The 18,154-nt window shown below is 38.6% G+C and overlaps 1 protein-coding gene across 1 annotated transcript in view; it reads right to left on the bottom strand.

Moving 5' to 3' along the window:
* Positions 1-984: 984 nt before the first annotated feature.
* The window catches only part of LOC129225050 (glucose dehydrogenase [FAD, quinone]-like), a 78,685-nt gene continuing 61,515 nt past the window's right edge, over positions 985-18,154 (bottom strand). The window contains exons 10-12 of the mRNA XM_054859596.1: positions 17,641-17,860; positions 15,422-15,558; positions 985-1,049 (exon numbers count right to left, since the gene is read on the bottom strand). Of these exons, the coding sequence (XP_054715571.1) occupies positions 985-1,049; positions 15,422-15,558; positions 17,641-17,860 (422 nt within the window). The remainder of the gene's footprint in view (positions 1,050-15,421; positions 15,559-17,640; positions 17,861-18,154) is intronic.

Genomic DNA, 18,154 nt, shown 5'->3' with positions numbered 1-18,154 from the left:
CTGTGGAGTCTCGTTTTCAGCGTTACGCTGGAAGTGTGTGTTAGCCTTTGCGCTGTGTTTTTGCGTATTTTGATGTGAATACGTGTGTGACCATTGAGTTTACGGTGTTAATTGATATTTGCCTAATTGCTATGGTTAATTTAGCAGTTGCTAAGGATATTTCTTGTACATAGTTGTAAATAAATCTCCTCTGTTTTCTCAAGAACTGTGTCGTCATTTAAAGAAAGTTTGAAGTTGCATCGAAATCGTAACAATACGTACATACAGACGTCACGAGAAAACGCGTTGTAATTAACTCGGGAAATGTCAAAATGGATATTTCGGGCGTCTATACGTTCTTAAGTATATATGCACGTGTGGTAAGGTCGGGAAAAAAAAAAAAAAAAAAAAAAAAAAAAAAAAAAAAACCTCAACATTCATTCGGGGGTGAGCAAAATGGAAATTAAGGTCGATTTTTGAGTGAAATTTTTTTCGCGAATACAATACTTCCTTTTTTGTAAAAGGAAGTAAAAAGGACAAATATCCAAATGATTTGAAAAACTGTCGCCCAATTTCCCTCACTAGTGTACTCGGTAAGACAATGGACAGAATGGTTTTTAATAGACTTAATTGGTACTTTGAAAGTAAGGGATTACTTGCTGATGAACAAGCAGGATTTGGAGTACATAGATCTACAAATCAGCAGGTGGCTCTATTAGGTCAAGATGTAAAAGATGGACTAGATCGAAGCAACTATTTAACTGCAGTTTTTGTCGATTTTAGATCTGCATATGATTTGGTTTGGAAAGAAAAGCGATTTCTTAAGTTAAAAAATTTGAATGTCTATTCGAATATGTTTAATTGGTTATTCACCTTTATTAACCAACGTTTGTGTAGGGTAAGATGTGGAACTGACTTTTCTAAATACAAATTACTTCATACTGGATTGCCTCAGGGGGCAATTTTGAATTGTATTTTGCTCAACATTTACATCAATGATTTGATTCAGTTGATTAAATCTATACCAGGTAATAAATGCCTTCGTTTTGCTGATGATTTGATCATATTCACTGAAAGTAAAAGAAAAACTCAATGAGAGTCAAGAACATTGAGGAGATCCTTAATAGAGCTATGGAGGCATTGTCCAATTGGTGCGACAATAATAACACGTTTTTAAGTGCTTCAAAGTCAGCTGTTCAGACGTTTTCGCTTGCACATAAGAAAATAAAACCTAAAATAAAATTTGAACAGGATATTCTATCCCATACTGATGAATATGATTATTTGGGTGTAACTTTTGACAGCAAGCTTAATTGGAAATCGCACGTTGAGAAGACTGTTGGAAAAGTATGCAGACGTTTAAACGTATTGTTACAAATCCTGTAAATAGTAATTATTGTAGGAACGTAACCTGTAAATAGTTTCCCGTAATGAATATACAACCCCTTTTTCATTCGGCTAAAGTATACGACCCCTATTTTCTTTCTTTTCATTGATAACGGTCTACTACTTTACAGAAGCGTGTGGAATATTTGAGAAATTTCTTTTCGGTGTATTTAAGCCGTTAGCGATGGATAAACAGTGGAGTTTCGATTGATTTTTCGAACTGAAAAGATTTTTGCTCTGTTTATAGCGAGGCATTTCGCTGTGTTGTTTTCGTATTTGGAAGTAAATACGTGTGTAAACGTTGAGTTTACGGTGTTGTGTGATAATTGCTTAATTGCTGATGAATAATTTAGCTGTTGTTGAAGATCTTTCCTGTACATATTGTAAATAAATTTCCTGTGTTTTTATCAAGAACTGTGTCTTCATTTCAAGAAAGTGGAAGTCGCACCGAATCCGTTACAATTGGCGCCCAACGTGGGGCTTCTTCTGGACTTTCTTGGAGTAAGTGACTTTGGACATTTTTTTTCATAAAGACTTTTTTTGAATTAGGACTTTATTTTTATGGTGATTACTCGCGCAATGGATGAACAATTAAAACAACTTCTTGACGCAATCACCTCTGTGAAGAGTGATATGGCGGCTAATCAAGAACAATTAAAAAATGATATGGCGGCTAATCAAGAACAATTAAAAAATGATATGGCGGCTAATCAAGAACAATTAAAAAATGATATGGCGGCTAATCAAGAACAATTAAAAAATGATATGGCGGCTAATCAGGAACAATTAAAAAATGATCTGACTGCAAGTATGTTGGCAAATCAAGACCAGTTAAAAAGCGATTTAACGGTGCTGAAAAAGGACTTAACGTCTAACCAAGAAGAAATTAAAAACGACCTTATTTCGGTAAAGACTGTGATGGAAAATAAATTTAATGACATAGAGCATCGAGTTGATGCTATTGAAGAAAAATTTAATACCGTTGAAAGCCGATTCAATGCTGTAGAAAATAAATTTCAAGATGAAGATAGAAGATTTCATCTACTTAAAGAAGAGATCTTTAAGGACGTGGAAAGGAGATTGGCGACCGCGGAAAGCAGCTCTGTACAGTTTGGCGCTCCCACATCGGTTGCTCGACCGTCCATTAAACTTGCCACATTTGATGGGAAAACTTCGTGGCAGGTTTACAAAACTCAATTCATGATAGTGGCGGAAGCGAACGGATGGGACTCTGCTACCAAGGCCTGCCATCTTGCAGCATCCCTGAGAGGTGACGCAGCGGACATTCTCCAGACCCTTCCGGACAGCCAGCGCCTGGATTTCGCCGCCCTCACATCTGCGTTGGAGCTTCGCTTCGGTGAGAAATGCCAGAAAGATTTCAGTCGACTCCAGTTGAAGTCCCGTTTCCAGAAAACTGGTGAAACCCTGCAAGAGCTTGCGGCGGACATCGAGAGACTGTCTCATCTTGCTTTTTACGACTGCCCTGCGGATGTTCGAGACAACCTGGCACTCAACTACTACATCGACGGGGTTCGAGATCCGGAAATCCAGAAAGCTCTACGGATGGCGGATGTCAAAGACCTGAATTCTGCCGTTGTGTATGCGATGAGATACGAGGCCGCCCAAGAAGCAACCCGTGTGGATCGCCATCTAATCCGGACTCAGGAAGCTGATGAGTCTGATTCCAGGTCGTCCCACCTCGCTGAACTTGAGAGACAACTCGGTGACTTGACAAGACATTTGAGCAGCATAACAGCCCAAAAGAAACAAGAGCAGAAGTGCTGGAAATGCGGTAGTGAAGGACACCTGCGAAGGAGTTGTCCGACTCGCCAAGCTACGCGAGGGAAGGAAATCACCACCACTAAAGCTCTGCAGATTTCCTCTTCTAGTAGTGGCAGTGATGGACTTTTCATTTACGCACATGTAAATGGGAACCCCTGCAGACTGATTGTTGACACTGGAGCCAATGTGACAATCATTAGGACAGATGTGGCTCGTGAATTTGGATTGAAACTGCTGTGGACATCGCCACGCGTAAGTCTCCAGACTGTGACAGGTGACAAAATTGAGATTGACGGTAAAGTGGACTTGGAAATAGTGTTTGGGAATGCCACCTACCATCATACGGCATTCGTCGCTAATATCACGGACCCCTTCATTCTCGGATTGGACTTTTTGAAGAAATATGACTTCACTCTCGACTTCAAGACTAATGAGCTGCACTCGATGAGAGAAGACATAGCCGTTTTCCCTGCAGAGAGTGATGTAAAATCCGCTCATCAAATAATAGCTCAAACAGATTTATCGATTCCCTCAAGGTCAGAATCATTAATACCTGGCTCCCTTGAAGAAAGCAATAGTTTTCGATTTGGACTCATTGAATACCCTAACCTAAGCAATAGCCTAAAAGGAGTACTGGTAGCATCTACGCTTGTGGACCTTTCTAAGGATGTAATTCCTGTGAGAGTCGCCAACGTGAGTGAAAGGCCAAGGAATATCCGAAAAGGTGAAGTGTTGGCAACTTGTACTCCCGTAAACTGCATCATTAGAAGAATCAATTCCCCCGAGACTGTGTCTTCTGAGTCCTTGACATCGAAGTTAATTGGGAGTGCACCCTTATCGAAGGATCAAAGAACTGCTGCGGAACAATTGGTGGACGACTTCAAGCATCTGTTTTCATCTACATCGGAGGATGTTGGCCGTACGAATTTAACGCAGCATAGGATTTACACTGGAGAACACCCCCCTATTAAACAGCATCCAAGACGACTACCGTTCGCTAAAAAGGAAGAGGTTGAGACCCTCCTGAAAGAGATGAAGGAGAACGATGTAATCGAAAATTCATCCAGTCCTTGGGCGTCTCCCATCGTCCTGGTCCGAAAGAAAGATGGCTCCACCAGATTTTGTGTCGATTACCGACGGCTGAATGAAATCACCAAGAAAGACAGTTACCCTCTTCCACGGATAGACGATACCTTGGACACTCTTTCCGGACACAAGTGGTTTTCGACCCTGGACTTGAAGAGCGGCTACTGGCAGGTTGAGATACACCCTGAGGACCGAGAGAAGACAGCGTTTACAACTGGACAAGGCTTATGGCAGTTTAAAGTGATGCCCTTCGGCCTCTGCAATGCACCAGCTACTTTCGAGCGTCTTATGGAAACAGTGTTAAGAGGACTTTCCTACGAATCCTGTCTGGTCTACTTAGACGATATCATCATCGTGGGACGCAGTTTCGAAGAACATCTGGCAAATCTTAGGAAAGTGCTGCAAAAGCTTAAGGAAGCCAATCTGAAGTTAAGCCCGTCCAAATGTAATTTGTTCCGCCGGGAAGTGAACTACCTTGGTCACATCATCTCTTCTGGGGGTGTACAGACCGATCCAGAGAAGGTATCTGCTGTCAAGAGTTGGAGTCGTCCCGAAAACATCCATCAGCTGCGAAGTTTCCTGGGGCTCTGCACGTACTACAGGAAGTTTGTGAGGGGTTTTTCCAACATTGCACGACCTTTGCATAAGCTGACGGAGAGCAAGCAAAAGTTTGAATGGTCCAAAGAATGCGAAGATGCATTTCTACGACTGAAGGAGGCTTTAACATCAACGCCTATCCTCGCCTATCATCAGCCTGAAAAATCCTTCATCCTGGACACTGATGCGAGCAACGAGGGCATCGGAGCTGTTTTATCCCAAGAAATTGACGGAAATGAACATGTCATCGCTTATTGGAGCAAATGCTTATCAAAGTCGAAGCGAAATTACTGCGTCACCAGAAAGGAGTTACTGGCCATAGTGAAAGCTGTAGAACACTTCCATCATTACCTCTACGGCCGAAAATTTCTGCTTCGGACAGATCATGCCTCATTAACTTGGCTTTTGAACTTCAAGAATCCAGAAGGTCAGATAGCCAGATGGATACAGCGGCTCCAGGAATATGACATGGAGATCAAGCATCGAAAAGGGTTATCTCACGGTAATGCTGACGCTTTATCAAGGAGACCCTGTCCTGAGAACTGCCACTATTGTTCCCGAATCGAGAAACAGTATGGAACGACTAGCCCTACCGCCTATCAGGTGACAGTGACTCCAACATCATCAGAACCTGATCCATGGAGTGATGACCAAGTTCGAAAAGATCAACTTGAAGACCCCGACATAAAACCAATTTTAGAGTTCATGGAAAGTGACAGTCGACGCCCTAGCTGGCAGGACGTTTCCATCTTCAGTCCTGCAACAAAAAGATACTGGGCTTTATGGAACTCACTCCATTTACGGAACGGCGTGCTACACCGGAAATGGGAATCTGACGACGGCAAGACATCTAGGTGGCAGTTACTACTTCCTCGATCAAGGATTTCAGATGTTCTGAAAGAAATACATAGTAGTGCGACTGGAGGACATTTTGGTGTCTTGAAAACCCTCAATAAAGTTCGGGAGCGCTTCTTCTGGAGCAAGGCGAAGGATGACGTGGAGAAGTGGTGCCATTCTTGTGACGCCTGTGCTGCTCGTAAAGGACCGAAGAAGAGAAGCAGAGGGAAGCTGCATCTGTACAACGTTGGAGCTCCTTTCGAACGAATTGGGATCGACATCTTGGGTCCTCTACCAAGAACTGCTGATGGGAACAAATACATTCTTGTTTCCATCGACTACTTCACCAAATGGCCGGAAGCATATCCCATTCCAGATCAAGAGGCTACCACCGTAGCAGAGACTCTAGTCCAACATTGGATCTCGAGATACGGAACACCTTTGCAGATTCATTCCGATCAAGGGAGGAATTTCATCTCTGCTGTGTTTAAGGGCCAATGTCAAATTCTCGGAATTGAGAAAACTAGGACAACACCACTACACCCACAATCGGACGGCATGGTGGAGAGATTTAACCGCACAATCCTAAATAATCTCTCGCTTATGGTATCCAGAAATCAACAGGATTGGGACAAGAAGCTACCTTTGTTCCTGCTGGCCTACCGCAGTGCTGTCCACGAGACTACCGGATATGCCCCATCTCAGATGCTCTTCGGACGAGAGCTTCGGCTACCTTGTGATCTCGTCTTCGGTCGTCCTCCGGATGCGCCTTCATCGCCTGAGGAGTACATCCAGGATCTCCAGGCCCGGTTGGAAGACGTTCATAACTTCGCACGAGAGCGAATCAACATCGCGGCGGAGAAGATGAAGACCCGATACGACACAAGGTCTACTGGACATGAATTCAACGAAGGCGACAAGGTTTGGTTATGGAATCCCACCCGACGGAAAGGTCTGTCACCCAAATTGCAGTCGCATTGGGATGGACCCTACAAAGTCCTTAAACGACTAAATGACGTCGTAGTGAGGATCCAAAAATCACCTAATGCAAAACCTAGGGTTGTACATTATGATCGGTTAGCCCCATACTATGGCCATAGTTCATGAGTATTACGTAAACAACCATGGTTGATAACATAAAAGTTGTAGATAATTTTTTTTTTTGCTTTTAATGTTTAGTAATATTTCTTGTTATTATTGTGTTTCCTATGCATTATTGGTTATTATTTAATGTGTGTATTTGTGAACATGTGATAGATGTTTGGCACCCTTTCTGGGGATTGTACTGCCCGGGACGTGCAGTCCTTAGGAAGGGGGCAATGTTACAAATCCTGTAAATAGTAATTATTGTAGGAACGTAACCTGTAAATAGTTTCCCGTAATGAATATACAACCCCTTTTTCATTCGGCTAAAGTATACGACCCCTATTTTCTTTCTTTTCATTGATAACGGTCTACTACTTTACAGAAGCGTGTGGAATATTTGAGAAATTTCTTTTCGGTGTATTTAAGCCGTTAGCGATGGATAAACAGTGGAGTTTCGATTGATTTTTCGAACTGAAAAGATTTTTGCTCTGTTTATAGCGAGGCATTTCGCTGTGTTGTTTTCGTATTTGGAAGTAAATACGTGTGTAAACGTTGAGTTTACGGTGTTGTGTGATAATTGCTTAATTGCTGATGAATAATTTAGCAGTTGTTGAAGATCTTTCCTGTACATAGTGTAAATAAATTTCCTGTGTTTTTATCAAGAACTGTGTCTTCATTTCAAGAAAGTGGAAGTCGCACCGAATCCGTTACAGTATTAAAGCGCCTGGCGGGCTGCAAATAGGGCTGTAATCGTAATACGCTTGAAATTACACTGTTAAAAAAATTTCCTGAAAATAACGGAGAAAGTACCGGCAGCAAAGTTGCCGTAAATATTACGTTTACGTTCAATGACTTTCCGTGATTTAACAGAAGTTCCATTTCTTATTTCTCCGTAGTTGTAGTTTTCCGTTTATAAATTTCTCGTGACTGAACGAAAATTCCATTTCTTATTTTTCCGTTCATTTACGATCTTTCTGTGTTTTAAGAGAATTTACGTTCCTTATTTTTTCATTGCGATATTTTTTCCATTTCTCACTTTCCCGTATTTAAGTAACAAGATTTTATTTTCAAAAAATATTTAAAAAGTTATGCCAAGTATTGACTTTTTGTTTCATTAAAAATTTAGTTCTTTAAAATGATATATAATACAGATATAGTTAACTGTTCTAAAATTATTACTTTTTTTTATTTGCATTTGTTACTCAAAGATTTTTTAAATTAACATCTGGAGAGAGAACTTACCTAACATACCAAGCATCCATTTGCTGACCAAAACTTTTTATATCAACTTCAGATGAGTCAAATTAATCAAATAGTACTAGCAGAAAAATTGATGGATTTGAATAGGACACCAATTATCCCTGCTGATACTGTTCGATATTCCCTTCGTCGTTTATTGTCTGGGGTGGCATGGAAAAACATACATGAAAAATATGATATTTTTATTTGCAGAATATGTCAAATAAAATGCTATTAAAAACAGGTTGACGTTATCATATAATAATATACCTAATAGAGAGTACCGCATATCTATTGTGTTTAAAAACAGAATCATTGACATGCACGTGAAGAATTTTTGGCTCCCAGATGCTACACCCCCCCCCCCCCCCCCCCCAATGATATCCAAATTTTTCACTCATTGGAATCGCAACACAGATTTTTAGTACATAATCGTTATTACTTAAGCATATATCAATCAGTTCGTTTTACCCGAACTGTTTTTCCAAGAAACTTGCAATAATCTCAAATAAGTTGTTGGATAAGATCTTAATAAATTAAATTAAGTACTTATTGTTGCCAAAACTTTCATTGTATATATCAAAGATCAACAATACGCCTTTATTTAGAGATTTAAAATAGTTACTTTCAGTGTTCCAAACTGTGAAGCAAATCCCCCCCCCCCCCCCCAAAAAAAAAAAACTGAGTGATTTTTCCTACCTTGCTCGCACACCACGATAATCTCCGGTATAGATACGAAATGGCATTTAGCGTATTAATGACTTTCAAGAATGCGTAAGAGCAATAAAAAATAACTCTATAATAGTTGTATAAATTCTAAATAAATTATCATCGGAATTCTATCAAATGCATATTAACAAGGAAAATGCATTTGTATATTAACATGTACAAAGATATTCAACAACACTTACATATGACCAGCGGTGCTAAATGCATCTGGATACAACTAATCCAATATGCTTTATTTTAAATTGATAACACGAGATCCTCAAACTATTCTCACTGCTAGAGCACACATTATGACTAACGAATAGAATTGTTCAAAGTATTGAGCAAAATATTAAAACCACAAAAATATTCTAATACTGACTCAGTAAAACCCACATCAAATCACCAGGGGGATCAAAACACATCTGCCAGTCTAAAAATGGCGCGAACATTTTTCCAAACCTACAAAGCTCAAAGGCGTATAAACAATTTCGACATACGAGTATATTACTCTCCAGACATGAAATAGCAAGCTATATATTTTGTCTACAGCATCTGAGTTGTTATTCTAAATATGCTTTTAATTAGCAAAATGTAACAGTGCGATTAATAAGCACTATCAATAAGTGATGTTTATCATGACTTGAAGACTAATCGGAGCAAAGTACAGCACAGCGGCAACCCTAGAAATGGAAAAATTCCGTTTTCGTCGGGATGTTTACGTTTTTGTAAGGAAAAAATACATTTTGAAGCATTACGGAAATATTCTGCTAAAATCAGTCAGAAAACTACCTGAATTTTCAGTTTTTTTTTAACAGTGTACCTATTGGACGTTTATTTTCCTTCTAATGAGTTATTGCTGTGAAGTACTACGCACTGCATCAAAACGTGTCCTGAACAGACTTGAAACTATACATAACCAAGTACTCCGCCTAATAACAGGAGCCGTGAAATCAACATCATTAGATGCATTGTTTTTATTTACTACTAGTGGTACCCGCACGGCTTTGCCCGTAATAGAAAAATTAAAAGGTCTTTTGGTTCGCCTGTATATTTACAAATAATGTATGGTGAATTTTCTCGCCAATTGGCTTGTACCCATGTTACGGTTCCACGCTATGATAATTTCGTATCTCGCCAATTGGCTTGTGCCCATGTTACGGTTCCACGTTATGATAATTTCGTAATTTACTCGTCCATCTTATGATAGTTTTGTTCTTAAAATTGGAATAGAAAAAGAACCACATCGAATTTTCGAAAAATCGCTTCGAGGTGCACACTCCCATGCTACCAACTAACTTTGTGCCAAATTTCATGAAAATCGGCCGAACGGTCTTGGCGCTATGCGCGTCACAGAGATCCAGACATCCTACATACATCCAACAGACATCCAGACATCCTCCGGACAGAGAGACTTTCAGCTTTATTATTAGTAAAGATAAAGATAAAGAATATCAGATCATCGTATCAATACGATCATACATAGAGAAGAAAACTCTACCTTTATTTGAAAAAATGCAAAGAATACAACTTGGAAATGAATGGAAACCGGAGTTGCACCCGAGATCTCTCAAAACGCAAAAGGGGTTTGTGCAGTTTGCGCTTGAGGCAAAAAGCACGTATGACATCAATTCTAGCCAACAGTTGCTCCCTTTACCAACAAACCCATGTGAATATGAACCAGTGAATTATCATTTAAATTTAATACAGCCTGTTTCGAAGAGGGAGACTGATCAAGTAGTTCTCAGGGCCATTCCTCTGGAGATGATCTACACTAAATAACCCGAAAGTGAATGGTTACATATATATACCGATGGGTCAAGAGTAGCCGAAAATATAAATGCAGGTGCGGGCGTCTACAGTGAGCTCTTTTCTTTTTATATTCTGTTGGTAAATGTGTCTCTGCATTCGATGGAGAGGTAAAAGCTATACACATGGCTCTAGGTCTGGATCAATCAATTGAGATACAGTGATTTTAAATTTAAGGGATGTGTCGTCCCATCAGATTCTCAAGCAGCTATTGAGGCGATAGCATCGATAAAGAGCAGAAAGTCACACGAAATTTCTGAATGTCGCAGTTTCATAACGATCTGCTGATGCGGAATATAAAAGTGGTGTTGCAGTGGATCCCAGCATACTGTGGGATTAGGGGAAACGAGCTCGCTGATGCTCTAAGAGGGGGTCTGTTGTTGTTCAATTATCAAATGAGCCAGTCTCATTTAATGCAATAAAATTATATATCAGGAAAAAAAATCTTTTTGGCAAGACCTAAAAGTGTCGAGAAGAAAGAAATTCAAGAGTCGGTAGGGCTTAGATTAGAGATTCTGAAAACGAAAAAAAAAAACTTTTTCCGAAAGTGGATATAATCTGTTTTGAAAGTAACTCCTTATCTGTTAACTACAAAAGCATACATTGCCAATCTTCATCATTGAAAATGTTGGATGTTCCACCAGCAGAAATAAGACTTCAGAACTTATATCCAGTAAGGTTGAAAGGGCTTTACCACGAGATAACCACCTAACTTCTGTTAGGAGAAGCACAGAATGATGAAGGCTTCTCATTTCGTCACAGTATTGTGAAAAATCTTGACTTTAACAGCTGTGACTCTACAATTGGGTTAACCATTCCTTTCATGTAGTCATAACTATTGTTACAAATTTTGTAAACAGTAATTATTTTTATGATTAATTTGTTGTAATCTGGGTAAATTTGGCGTTTATTCCACTAACTGTCATTTGAAATTATCGTAGTAACTTAACCTGTAAATAGTTTTCAGTAATGCATATACAACCCCCCTCATTCGAATGAAGTATATGGTCCCCACATTTCCGAATGGTAAGATTCGTAAATAAATAAAAAGAAAATACTAGAAATATTAGTAGAACGTTGTAGGATTTTCTGGATATTTCTTTGCTGGTATAAAACGCCGGGCATCTTGTGAATGAGAGAGAGTCAGTTTTGCTTTCTAACTGTTTAGTCTCGTTTTTCACTGCTGTCTGTGAATGTGTTAGCGCATGCGCTGTGTTTTTCGAATTGCTGTTCTTTTCACGTATGTTTAGATTTAAATGCGTGGTGTACTGAGTAATGTACAGTGTTTAACAACGATATTCGATTAATTGCTGGATGTTTGCAATTGTTACCTACTCGATTATTAATATTTGTAAATAAATCTGTGTTTTCTCAAAAACTGTGTCGTCATTTCGAAGAAAGTTTGAAGTGGCACCGGATCCTTAACACTATATTTTCCATTTTAAATTAAATCTTATAGAATTTTCAAACCCAAGAACAAGAACTACTTGTCTCAATGGAAAATTTTTCTTTCAAAGTTTGCCGCGGATCTCCTACTAAGGGTCGGCGAACCCCCAAAGGGTGTGCAGACCACAGTTTGGGAAGCCCTGGTCTAAACCATCGATATGGGGCAGTAGATTCAGTTTTGAAGAGTTCTCTGTGGTATGAAATAAATAAATACCTTCGTGGTAAAAATATAATTTTCCCTTTCTTAATATTGTTTATATTTTTAATCGTCTGTCTCTAGTAGTAAAGTTATGTAGGGGAGTGTGGGGCAAAGCAAAATGGTTAAGATGACTGGGTTTTTTCAAAATGAACAAATCGGAAATTTGTTTTGAAAATTGCACTACATAAAGTAAGAACATTGTATTTTATGATAAATCTTGCGATGAAACAGTATTTTTTATTTTTGGCAGTTAATTTGAGTCTCCAAAAAAGAGTGGAAAATTTTCACTTTTTTTTTCATGGGGCAAAGTGAAAAATAAAATATTTTTCTAATGAAATATTTTCTATTCGATTATAAAACATATTTTTGATTAAAAAAATCAATAAATAAAAGGTTGCATGAATAAATGAAAAGATAATGAAACAATAAACGAATAATTAAATGAATAAATCAGTTAATATATGAAGATAAATAAATGAGTGGTAAAAGAATAAATGAATTAGAAAATAAGTTTTGTAAAAAATAAGTTTTGAAAAAAATTTGTTAATTAATAAATGAAAACGTAAGTGATTTATATTAAATGATTGAATGAGTAAATGAAACACACTATTTCTCTTTGCCCCGTATGTACTTGACTAATTGTACAATTTATTTAAAATACAAATAAGCTTAACATTAACTAAATTAATACTACATTGAATATTGGAAGGTCTCAATTAAAATCTAAAATGTTAGTAAAAAAATCTTTATAATTTTATAGTAACTAAAATAATTTTTGACTTACAGCAAAATATTACAATATGAGTACCAATTTTTTAAAACTGCCTATATTACCAAATGCTTTAATCTTCGGTGGTATTTTTTTTTCTGACTGGAATAGACTACATATGGTACTACATAGTTGAAATAATAGCAGATAGGTGGAGCTAAAAGCAGATTAAATATTTCACCATTTCACTTTGCCCATGTTCCCCTACTTATAACAATGCTGAAAGTATTGCAGTATTTTACACATATGTTACCGACAAGATATGAAATCCGGGATTTGAAAGAAATGCAGAATTTCAGATTGCTGGTAACATATTTTCAATTCTAATGAAGTATAGGAGGCGCTGCAGTCTCTGGCTAATGGCGGCTGAAAGAGGTAAAACAAACAAATGCAGTAACTTAAAAACTGCTTTTAAGCTCAGTGCATGAGTAATTCTTTTCTTCTCCTATGTATGGGTTTCTCTTTTTACTTTCTTCTATATCTAATATATAGAAGAAAGTATTGGATTCGTGCAAATTTTCGAATTTCGAATTTTGACGGATTCGAACGTTTCGAGGTGTGCTGAGTCCATTTCGACTATTTTTGGAAAATGTCTGTCTGTCTGTGTGTATGTGTGTGTGTGTATGTGTGTCACGTCTGTGTGTGACCAGTTTTTGTGGGCGCTCTACAGCAAAAACTACCGCATGAAATCGAACGAAACTTGGTACACATATGTGCCCCTATGTGAACTTGTGCCCATTGGTTTTTGCCGCGAATTCCTCCAAGGGGGGGGGGAGCAATGGGACGTTTTTTGAGTTACGCGTGATTTCTATTCCTCAGGAAGTAACTGGCGGAATCAAACAAAATTTGGTCCATATGTTGCCAGTAACAGGAACAGGTGCTGATTCAATTTTGATGCCAATAACTCAAACGGGGGTTGAGCTATAGAACGTTTTTTGTCGTCACATGTGACTGCTGTATCTCAAGAAATAATGAACGGAATGAAAAAAAAATTTATCGGCAAGTAGCCCTTAGTGGGTATAAAAGCTGATTTTATTTTGGTGTCAACAGCTAAAAAGGGGGTAGCGCAATCGCTCGTTCTTTTTTTCCATTGTGAGTGCCCTATCTCAAGAAGTAATGCTACGTTCTGGTTGAAATTTGGAATATATGTGAATCCGTATGTAAACAGGCTTTGGTTCAATTTTGACACCAATTGCTCCAAGGTGTTGGTTTTTTTTTTCGAATAAAAATAGCTTTATTAATGCAACAATAAGAAAGATAAATCGTAATAGATTGTCGTCTGCGTATTTCTCGTGATTTTAATTGTATGGAAATGATCGGAAATACTATCTCAATGATTTAAAATTTTTAACTGTTGCCATCTTATGTTTGTTAACAAATAAAATATTTGTAATTAATTCAAGCAAGGCTTTTAAAATAACTTTCAATTTTCGCTCTTTGCTTTGCTTTTGCAATAATTCAGACATTGGGATGGTCGTCAAGTTTTTGCATGTGTCATTTTGTTTTTGTTAGGAACATTGCTTCCTCGTCAAGCATGGGGAGGGATCAGAAAAAAAAGAAAAATATAGAAGAAAGTTTCGTGATGGCCACAACATACTAGTTTAATTTTTTGAAATTGCATCGGCATCACAATTTTCTGAAGTCTACGTTTTATCCCAAATGATTCATGAATGGAATGTGTTACCTCTTCAGCTAATTCTGTAAATAGCAGCAAGGTGGCAGGCGTATGCAAGCTCCAGAACTGCGAATACAATAATGCATTTCTTTTGTAGACAATATATCAGAAGCACTTAAAAATGTGAGCACATTTCTTCTAAAATGAAACTTTGATACATAGTCCAGAAACGAGATTTATTTTTCTACTAGTGGTATCCACACGGCTTTGCCCGTAATAGAAAATTAAAAGGTCATTTGGTTCGCCTCTATATTTACAAATATTATAGATGATGATTTTCTCGCCAATTTTCTATATTCATTTGCTTGCCCATATTACGGTTCCACGTTATGATAATTTCGTAATTTAGTCGTCCACGTTGTGATAATTTGCTTGGTAAAATTTTCTTAAAATTGGAATAGAAAAAGAACAAAATCGAAATTTCGAAAAATCGCTTCGAGGTGCACACGCCCATGCTACAAACTAACTTTGTGCCAAATTTCATGAAAATCGGCCGAACTGTCTAGGCGCTATGCGAGTCACAGAGATCCAAATATCCAGACAGAGAGACTTTCAGCTTTATTATTAGTAAAGATTTCCATTTAGAAAGTTAAGCATGATAAATTTCACAGTAGTGATGAGTGTACATTTTTACATTAAATTAAGATAATAGTTAAAGTAGCAGGTGATATTACTTTTAAATAATGTTTTTACAATTACTTAAAAAGTAATTGAAAACATTACATTCCTTGTACGCTAAATACTCAAACATGTACAGTTAATGACAAAAACGTTTAGTATGAGTAAATGTTGAATAAGTCTTCACATGGGCTCGGCTGATAACTTGCGCAAACGATACTTTGCTTAATGATGTCCGACGCTTTTTCGCCAATCATGATGATAGGAATATTAGTGTTGCCCGAAGTGACAGTTGGCATAACAGAAGCATCAACCACTCTTAAGCCGTCAATTCCTTTGACCCTGTAAAAGATATTAAAGTAACAACAATTATCACATAGTAATATAGTTGTATTGCTAAGCTAGGTAAAAATTTATGAATCAAGTATTCAATGTGTTTATTAAAGAGCAACGAAAAAAAATAAATAAATAAAAAGAAAGAACAAATAATAATAAAACAAATAATTTGAATTTTGACATCTTGAATTCAAATTATGTTTTTGGCAATTACGAGTTGCGATAGGACCCTGCTCATTGGGATTTTGTTCCCACAAACGGATCCTGTCCTTCGGAATCGACTTTTTTTTTTAATACCCGATCATTCCGACTTAACACAATCCTCTTTGGACAAAAACAGCATTCAGTACACAACAAACTTTCGCCAGCACGACCCTCTTCTTGGGCGGTGGCGCTTGTATGTGTGTGTGTGTGTGTACACAAGTACCAGGTTGAGTCAAAAATTTTTTCGTATTTTCCCTGTCTTGGATCGGCAGGCCTGAATGCAACATATGCAAATTACAGTTCCTTCGTAGCTGATCTAAAATGGTTTTAGAGCGGAGTTTGACCTTGATAATCCTTGTCAGTTGCTGTGATTTCTAGTACCTGTGTAGACGTTGCAGTATCTTGAAATGGCGGATGATAAGCTAGCAATTCGTGTTGTTTTGCGTTTCCTCAGGAAAATAGGTCTTAGCGCAAGGGCAGCGGCAAAAGAAATGAATTGATGTTGAGGGTCCGGGTTCTGTGAATGAGCGCACTGCTCAAAATTGGTTTAAGCGTTTCAAGGAAGGTGATACGACTCTTGAAGTGAAACCAAGATCTGTTGTCGATAGCGAAGTTTTGCAGGAAGCTATCCAACAATAGCCGAGTTCTAGCCCCCGAGCTTTATCAGCAGAACTTGGTCCTTCCCAAATTACCATCAATCAACACCTCCACCAACTGGGACTCGTTGTGCATTTCTTTTGAAGGTGAAAATACGAAAAAACTTTTGATTTAACCTAGTATGAACGTGTGTGTAGGTGTGTGTGTGTGTGTGTGACAGCCCAGGAAGAGCAGGAGCTGGTCGAGACGCAGGATCAGAGATAGGGTCCCGCATAGCGCCTGTGGACAAAGGTGCTCGCAGAGAGCCAGGATCAAAAATAGGAATGTCAACTGTGGTTAAGTGAGTGTAATAAGCAATTCGATAATTGGTTAATAACAAAGTACTGTTCGCCTCTGGCAAGTTGAGCTCCGCCGACCGGCTGGTTAAATGATTCCATTTGTTGAAATAGGGGTGAGGCAAAACGGCTGAAGGTCAAAAGGCTTAATGGTAGCCCAACTCTGCGTCTAACAATTCCCCTTCTTACTGATTGCTCTCCCTTGAAAGAAATGGACTTGCTCAAAGCCGTAGCTCAACTTCTCGGAGGCGAACAGTGAAACAGTTTCTTTGTATACTTGTCCGTTGCTTCTTAGCCGAATGAAAAGTTCCAGAAATAAGTACTTTTGGTTGCAGTTTGCATGGTTCAGAGCCATGACCTGATGCATCTCGAGGAGTTTTTCTCTGAATGCCGGAGGTCGTGGGTTCGATTCACACCGGATCCCAGGGTGTACAGCTCTTTAGCTGTAAATCTTTCTTGTGTTGCCTTACATGTAAATAAAGAAGTCCAACCCTTCGAGCCAATGGTACTTTCCGTTTTCTACGAGAAGGCACTTGACTCCTCTCTCGCCACGTGGTATCCGATGATTCTATTTCGCTGTTTTCGGCAGAAAATATATTCGGATCATATCATTTTGTTATAAAAGCAGCAGTTTTTCAAAATGTAAGAATAACAAAAATGACAGCAGAGGAGTGATGTAAAGGACACTAAGACTTTTTTTGCACATTAAAATGCACGCCCAAGTTAAGGATGTCTGGTTTTGTCTCTTTTAGAAGCGCGTGGATTGCTTACCGATCACCCCCGCGTAAAATGGAACTCTGTGATCCAGGAGGCATGGCGACGTGCCTTCTTGTGAAAAACGGACAATAGCCCATATTTTCGAAGTGACAATTGACAATGAAACCGATAACAACTACAACACCAGGCTAGTCCCCGAACACCAGAGATTAATTTTTAAATTGTACGCACTCACCTTAATTCAGGATCTACAACTGTGGTTGGATCCGACGGATCTCCCATCTTTGCCGTACCCACGGGATGGAAAATCGAAGTGATGACAGACTGAGCTTGGCATCTGAAGTACAAGGGATCGTTCCCGGCAAACTGTTCGCAACCAGGGAAGAGGGTTTGGATGCGGGATATATACTTACTCAATGGTGGGCTTGTTCCGACCCGCTTGCACGTCAGCATTGCTAAATTCAAAGAGATTGATTCTCAAAATCATCGAAAGTCAAAACTATTCTTTAATCTTTATTACTAACTAGTGGTACCCGCACGGCTTCGCCCGTAATAGCAAATTAAAAGGTCTTTTGGTTCGCCTGTATATTTACAAATGATGTGTAGTGAATTTTCTCGCCAATTGGCTTGTGCCCACATTACGGTTCCACGTTATGATAATTTCGTATCTCGCCCATTGGCTTGTGCCCGTGTTACGGTTCCACGTTATGATAATTTCGTAATTTATTAGTCCATCTTATGATATTTTT

Source organism: Uloborus diversus, chromosome 6 (genome assembly GCF_026930045.1).
Source record: "Uloborus diversus isolate 005 chromosome 6, Udiv.v.3.1, whole genome shotgun sequence".
Taxonomy (NCBI): domain Eukaryota; kingdom Metazoa; phylum Arthropoda; class Arachnida; order Araneae; family Uloboridae; genus Uloborus; species Uloborus diversus.
Note: the sequence above shows the minus strand (reverse complement) of the source record. Positions and strands in the feature narration are given on the sequence as shown.